Consider the following 7764-nt stretch of genomic DNA (forward strand, 5'->3'; position numbering starts at 1 on the left):
TCAGACCCGTTGGCTACAGTTCCATGGACCTTAAACTTCTTAATAATATTTGCAACTGTTGTCACAGGAACATCAAGCTGCTTGGAGATGGTCTTGTAGCCTTTACCTTTACCATGCTTGTCTATTATTTTCTTTCTGATCTCCTCAGACAACTCTCTCCTTTGCTTTCTCTGGTCCATGTTCAGTGTGGTGCACACAATGATACCAAACAGCACAGTGACTACTTTTCTCCATTTAAATAGGCTGAATGACTGATTACAAGATTGGAGACATGTGTGAAACTAATTAGTTTGAAATATCACTATAATCCAATTATTTATTATCTTTTCTAAGGGGTACCAACAAATGTGTCCAGGCCATTTTAGAATATCTTTGTAGAATAAGCAATAATTCATTTCTTTTCACAGCTTCTTTGCTTTATTCTATGACATACCAAAGGCATCCAAGTATACATGATAAAATAGCTTTTAATTTCATCACTTCTCAGGAGGAATGAAGCATTATTTCAATGAGCTGTAAGGGTACCAACAAATTTGAGCACGTCTGTATCTGGTAATAGGGTTCGAATGATACCTGTCCAGAGCCCACATCCACCACTCTGTTGCAGTCAGTCTGGTCACAAATCTGTTTAACCAGCTGGGATTTTAAAAAAAGAAACTGATTAGAAACACTGTTAACAGAAAAAAGTTCTTGCAATTAAACATAAAAATCAGTGACCAAAGCAAATAAGCAATCCTGTACCGTGCCCAGCTTGCGGATCTCATGCTGTTTCTTGGGTTTGACGTGTTTCCTGAATATGTGTCCCAGCAGTGAGCTCTGACTTTGGTTTTCCAGGAACTCCTCAGGCTTCACCGAGCCAGCTGCCCGGCCTCGCTCCCGCCTGCACTCTCTGGGAAATGCCAGAGCGTGAGCTGTGGCACGGAACGCCAAGAGTGACAGAGGCCACACCGAAGGATATCTGTAATGACCAATTCCCTACGGTTATTATGATTTAGATCATAAGGCTGGCATTATTTAACAACAGAACAGAAATAACAGAAAATAATCAGTGAGTTAGAGAAGACCATATCCCCGTGCTTTTAGCATCTCAGATTTCAGATTGTGGTGTACTTGTAAAATGCGTGGTTACTTTCCAACAGTACCTCCTGTCTCCATGTGTAGCATCCAGTAATAGGTCTGCAATTTGCGGATATGACAGGCCCTGAAGCACAGGCTGCCAGCTGTTGGGTAATGTATGCCAAAGATCTTCAGTGAAGAACTCCTGTAGGGGAAAAACAAAGTTATTAGAGAAACTACAAAAGGATGGGTGTGTCTATGTGTCTATATGGTAACTGGCAGTGCTTGAAGAAGCAGTAGCCAGTAGCTCTTTCAAAATTCGCTGCACTTGTTTTTTATCTGTTTTTCTGGCTCTATTGCTGAAACACGTGTTTCCTCTGACAGAAATACAGTCTTTGGAAAAGAAAGCTGGGTTTTGGATTAAAGAGCAGCGGAACTTAAGATGATCCACCCAGCCAGATCAACTGGACCAGTTACCACAGCGGGTGCAGTGATCGCCTAGGAGAGGAAAGAGAGCCAGGAAAGGAGCCATGTTGGCCCAGCTTGGACTTAAGGCTGCTACTAAAGGTCAGGTCTGGACAACACAAGACTCAGGTTGGCTAAGCAATGAAAATCAGAGACTTGTGCCGAAATCTTTACAGAGACCTGCCCCATTAACATCCCGGATCAAGCACTTGGTGGGTCCGTGTCCCGAGCTGTCAGTGCAAGACTCCGGCAAGATGAAAGGAAGTGGACTTTACATCGATGATACTTAAAACACGGTCAAGATGGACACTGTTTCCCAAATATCTGACTTTTTTATTAGAAGATGAAACCATATTATCGTGTTGTTGCTGCTGTTTACATTCACCCCAGATGCAGATTTAAAAAATGCACTTGGGCATGTTCTGGGTGTATACATGTAGGCCTATATATGTATATAAATAACTGCAGTATTGTTTTATTACCATATTTTAATTATCTTAAGATCCGCTGTGTGTAGCTTGAACAAACTTTCTTTTTCGTTGTACAACCTCTTGTTGCATAATGATAAATAAACGAATCACCTTGCACCTTGAAACTGTGTGTAAAAAATTGGATTAATAAGACATTTAAGTTTTTCCATACAGTAATTATCAATTTAAGAATAAATATGATTTAATTTACAATTGCAGCTCAAACAGACAGGGCAGCAAAATAGGCTGGTTGTGTGGAAAACTTGCATACACATCTCACAAAGGCACTTAATCTAGCCACATGTGTACACAATCATGTTTGCATTGAGACGTTGTTGTCAGGGAAACTTGAATTGCCATGTGCAGCGTGATATTTTAAAAAAACTCTGTTTCTATTAACTCCTGTGGCATAGCTAGCGTTAGTTTAAACTGGAAAGGGTGCAGACTGTAACATATTACAAATACGCACGATTATATAGGAGTCGGATAGGTGGCTGTACTGAGACAGGAAAGTGGTGAGTCTTTTGGCCAGCTCTCTCGCTTGTTCTGCTGAAAGGCTTGATGTAAACATCTCCATATCTGGTGACAGGTTGACTGACATGCGTCTGGAAGGCGAGCTAATGCTAACATAAGTGAGCTTGTTAATGCTGCGTTATTTAAGACGAGGTGTGTCTGAAATACCCAGACAGTTACTAAGTAGCACAACACTCAAAATTGACATTTATAATACACAACCTCCGGCGTTTAGCCGCTAAGCTAGCTAGCTAACTGTAGCCTACACATGTAGAATGCGGATGCGTTCAGGTGTTTCTTGTAACTTGTGGATCAGCAAGTCAGCGCTCATACGTTAGCAAGAAATAACGCTAAAGTCTGGCTAACGTTACATAGAAACAGGTCCCACAAATTAAGAAGCTATATAGCCAAATTGTCTTTGTTGGCTCTTTTTAGGGATATTTGGGATATCAGAAAATGCGCGAATTATGTTTTATTTTGGTTAATATTAAATTTTTGAATGTGTCAGTTTTAAAATGTAATGTGCTATTCACCGTTAAGACGTTATTGATATACGTCCCACGAAATTAAGTCAACATTCTGTCATGTGAAACAGTAACATAAGGCGTCAAGTTAACGCTAACGTTGCTTCGATACTCTTTAGTAGAACTGTTCATTTATCAGATTTTTCTGGCTGGACTCGAATGCAACATGACCCGGATATTGATGGTTAGTTGTGCGTGAGGCGACGCGTGTAGTGCGGTCCACAGTGTGCAGCAGGTCTGGTTTATATTTCATATAAAGGTATTTTCAGATATTTCCTAATATAGTATCTGTCCGTATTAACCTACATCTGTTCACAAACACGGGTAGCCGAATCTTCCGCTAAGAGACACGGAATTAACGTTAGCATTGTAACGTTACAGCTCAGAAAGCGTTAGCGAGCAAACTGGCTCGCTGGCGGTTAATGAGGACATTATGGCGGGTGTTTGTTTTTCTTCTGTCAGTAACGTTAGCTTGTAAGCCACTTGTACAGTAATGTGGGGGAAAAGCCTACTTTTTAATGTCACAGCTAAATGAATTAGGTTATAACCACAAATTAAGGAAACGGAAGTAGTAACGTTACACCTAACAGTTACGTTCTTCATGTACAGGTATGACGTGAGTTAATTAACTGTAACTTTACATACTGTAAATATAAACTGTAAATATAAACTGTAAGTTTATATTTTAAGAAGAAGAGTAAAAAGCATCTTATAACGGGTAGAAACCGTAAACTTAAGTGCACAAGCTTAAGTGTGGTTTGCAGAGGCCCGCAGGTAACGTTAACGTTATTAAATGAAATTGATTAAACTATAAAAATGTCTGTTGTCTGTGTCAGCTTTCATAAAGAGCTTAAGAAAGCTACTCAACTACGGCTGGGTACGAGTCTTTCCATTTCGCAATCCGTTTAAATTGTGCTGTTATTTCCATTTATTGTATCTTACCTTTTTAGCTAATGCTAGACTGATGTAATGACTTTCTTGGGACCACTGTGTAACGTTAAATAGAATTAGGGAAGTTTAGTTAGGGGTTTCTGTATGTATGATACTGCAGATTGCATGTGCTATATTTATTTGTAGTATTTATTTAGACAATATGTTAGTACAATATGTTAGCTTAGTGTTAAGGCCCCTAAATACAAGCTTCAGATAGCTTAGCAGGGTGTCCCTTTTCAGAAAGCTGCATTATTTCTTATGATACCTAATAAATATATATATATATATATTATATTTTCATATAATATATGTTCTGTGTGTGTATCGTGAGGGGGGCTAAAACATTCATTTCATTTCATTTAAGTGACAAATAAATGGACCCTGAAGTGTCCCTCTTAAATTGTTACTCTAGCAAGCAGGTTGGTGCACATAAGATAAGATAAGCCGAAATAAGATATACCTTTTTGTAAATCCCTTTTAGGAGATATTCAGGTTGACACAGCAGCACAGAGGAATGTAAAAGAACAGATTCAATAAAAGAATCAGTAACATTCTTCATAGATGTATAAATATATACTCACTGTATACAATCAATATACGATAACAATAATTTACAAACAGATAAAGATTGTTAATAATTGTTATATAGAAGTTATGCATCAAAGTCCTGCAAATAAAGTTTGATATTGTTGTCTTGCAGGATGCTGCATTTAAACATGTTTCAGCTGATACAAACTGGACTGCAAAAGGTGATGACCTATTGAGGACGTCAAAATAAGCAAATTACACCATTGTGCATTGATTAAACATTATTATTGACGTCTGCTTGACATAACCATGTCGGACATTACGATCAACTTGTGCTCTTCTGATGACACAGCACAGAGGAGAACACCAGCAGGAAACCGAAAGAGGAAAAACATCTGGCATCGTAGGAAGATGCAGTATTTAGAGCGCAAGGGCTACATGGAAGGTAAACATAACTACAACCACAGAATGGAACAGTACAGACATGACCAAGGCCCACCACGCCCAAACGGAGCAGCCGCACAGCGCCCGTCACTTCCCACTTCCACACACAACAAAAATATACCTCATCCGAGCAGCACAGCCGGCGCCTCACACTGTAGCTCCAAGCCTTCAACATCCACACACAGCATGCCTTCCTTTACTGCCACTGTGGACAGAATAGGCCACCAAGAAAAGCCAAAGGGACCAGTGAACACAGAGTCAACAGCCGCCACACCCTCAGTATCAAGCAACTGTAAACCCACAGCCAAACAGACATCAACAGGAATCCCCACAAAGTACCTCGCTATCGACTGTGAGATGGTGGGAACGGGACCAAAGGGGAGCATCAGCCAGCTTGCACGCTGCAGTATAGTGTCCTATGAAGGGGACGTGGTTTACGACAAATTCATCAACCCCGCCATGCCTGTTACTGACTACCGCACCCGATGGAGCGGCATCCGGCGCAGTGACCTCACCAATGCCACGCCGTACGCTGTGGCCAGGAAGGAGGTAAGGCAGTCATCACCAACAGGTAATGGTTTGATTGTAAAAGTGTTTTTTAGCACTTTTCCTCTGCAGAAACATACATGTAACACATATTTCTCTTGGTGCTGTTGTTTCTTGCTTTGTCCTTCTCTGCTTTGCATCTATATTTTTGTGGGACAAACTTCATGTCTTATCTGGCTACACAGGGATAGGCTTGCATGCTAATATTTAATGTCAAATCAGATCAGTTTTTCAGCGCACTGCCAAAAATATTAGGTTCCTCATTAAATGCAGCTACAGTGGACTAGTCTGGAAAACTTGCAGAGTAAAAGTGAGATTATTGTTCATTTGTGTTTGGCTAATTGTCATCTTTAAGAATATGTCCATCTGTCACAGTCCAATAATAGTTGTAAGTCTTTAATAACATCAGGTGAACTCCTTAACACATTTACACTCAACACTAGTAAGCATTCATGGTCTGGTAATTTCATTTCAAAATTAGCCATTGGCAGTTTGTACTGTCAGCTAAATAAAGGTCAGTGAGTAAAAGTCTTCTCTGTTGGCAGATACTGAAGCTGCTCATGGGAAAGGTGGTGATCGGCCACGCCATCCACAATGACTTCAAGGTCCTCAGTTACTCTCACCCTGGAGTCTTGACCAGAGACACGTCTCGAATCCCTCTGCTCAACCTGAAGGCCGGCTTTGCCGTTAACGACTGTGCCTCACTGAAGAGACTAACAAAGGCCATCTTCAACCGTGACATCCAGGTAGGGGGAGTTCTGCAGTACAAATGTCCCTAAGCTATAAGAACACTTTTTTTTTACTCTACAGCATTTGGTTTGAGCGTTATTATCCACCCAATCGTCGCAGCAGATTTCACGCAGTCATGGAAACAAATTAAAGTCACCCAATGTAGACTGTAGCATCTTTCATATGTGGACCGCGTTACCCAAAATGTGATGGCAATTAAACATGTCTGAATAAGTATCCAAGTCACTTTTATGTAAAAGTTTCAACAGCAGTTTGACAAGTTCTGAAAGTTGCGTATAATTAAGGCGTGGGGACTTTGAGTGACAGGTGGGTGCCGTCTCAGGTGGCTAGTCACAGCAGCCAGGCTTCATTCAGCCTGCCTCAGCTCCACTGAAGCTCCACCCTTTTGCCCATTTTTGAATTAGTCGAGAGTAGGCGAGTGAGGCCTGAGCTGCCACACTGAGCTTCGCAATCACTCTTCAGAAACCTACGGTGATGTCACAGAGACTACGTCCATGTTTTACATGCAGTCTATGGTTCGGATTTAGTAAAAGTCAGAATTGAATGGTGCTACTGAAGTCAACAGAAGCACAACATTTAAGTTATGAAGATCACAGTAATATATTTATTACTTAATAATCCTCACCTGTACACAAAGACAATTAAGTTTAGTGAGCCAGTTTTAAGTTGGTGTGGAGATTCTTATCATTTCAGCCTTTAAAACCCTTTTTTCCCCCTGCGTTGTGGCAATAAATGGAAAAAAGTGTGACACCATAATAATCAGATCTGCACTCATTCAAGCTCTGCACAGGCGACAGCATGTGTCCCACCTTAAAGTCTTGTATGCTGTCTGCACTGTCGGATAAGTTAGGCAGCAATATATATAATAATAATAATAATAAATAATAATATATATAATATTTGCTATTCCAGAAATTCATGAGTATATTTATTAACACATATACAGTGGGTACGGAAAGTATTCAGACCCCTTTAAATTTTTCACTCTTTGTTTCATTGCAGCCATTTTCCAAAAATCAAAAAAGTTCATTTTATTTCTCAGTAATGTACACTCAGCACCCCATCTTGACAGAAAAAAACAGAAATGTAGAAATTTTTGCTAATTTATTAAAAAAGAAAAACTGAAATATCACATGGTCATAAGCATTCAGACCCTTTGCCGTGACACTCATATTTAACTCAGGTGCTGTCTATTTCTTCTGATCATCCTTGAGATGGTTCTACACCTTCATTTGAGTCCAGCTGTGTTTGATTATACTGATTGGACTTGATTAGGAAAGCCACACACCTGTCTATATAAGACCTTACAGCTCACAGTGCATGTCAGAGCAAATGAGAATCATGAGGTCAAAGGAACTGCCTGAAGAGCTCAGAGACAGAATTGTGGCAAGGCACAGATCTGGCCAAGGTTACAAAAAAATCATCATGCTGTGGGGGTGTTTTTCAGCTGCAGGGACAGGACGACCGGTTGCAATCGAGGGAAAGATGAATGCGGCCAAGTACAGGGATATCCTGGACGAAAACCTTTTCCAGAG

The 7764-nt window shown here is 40.4% G+C and overlaps 2 protein-coding genes across 7 annotated transcripts in view; one reads left to right on the top strand and one right to left on the bottom strand.

The window, feature by feature from the left end:
* Positions 1-2806, bottom strand: part of mettl25b (methyltransferase like 25B) — an 8635-nt gene extending 5829 nt beyond the window's left edge. For 2 of the 3 annotated variants that reach the window (XM_046044985.1, XM_046044983.1), the window contains exons 1-4: positions 2461-2806; positions 1143-1261; positions 742-958; positions 574-636 (exon numbers count right to left, since the gene is read on the bottom strand). In XM_046044985.1, the coding sequence (XP_045900941.1) occupies positions 574-636; positions 742-958; positions 1143-1261; positions 2461-2592 (531 nt within the window). In that variant the 5' untranslated portion in view covers positions 2593-2806. Of the gene's footprint in view, positions 1-573; positions 637-741; positions 959-1142; positions 1262-1701; positions 1851-2460 lie in introns of those variants that run through there. The other variant, XM_046044984.1, reaches the window with a different exon arrangement.
* Positions 2340-7764, top strand: part of isg20l2 (interferon stimulated exonuclease gene 20-like 2) — a 136831-nt gene continuing 131406 nt past the window's right edge. Inside the window, exons 1-4 of one of the 4 annotated variants that reach the window (XM_046044993.1) lie at positions 2342-2506; positions 4662-4710; positions 4842-5482; positions 6025-6225. In XM_046044993.1, coding sequence (XP_045900949.1) covers positions 4901-5482; positions 6025-6225 — 783 coding nt within the window. In that variant the 5' untranslated portion in view covers positions 2342-2506; positions 4662-4710; positions 4842-4900. Of the gene's footprint in view, positions 2507-3188; positions 3288-4661; positions 5483-6024; positions 6226-7764 lie in introns of those variants that run through there. The other 3 variants (XM_046044994.1, XM_046044991.1, XM_046044992.1) reach the window with 3 other exon arrangements.

This window comes from Micropterus dolomieu, linkage group LG03, assembly GCF_021292245.1.
Source record: "Micropterus dolomieu isolate WLL.071019.BEF.003 ecotype Adirondacks linkage group LG03, ASM2129224v1, whole genome shotgun sequence".
Classification (NCBI taxonomy): domain Eukaryota; kingdom Metazoa; phylum Chordata; class Actinopteri; order Centrarchiformes; family Centrarchidae; genus Micropterus; species Micropterus dolomieu.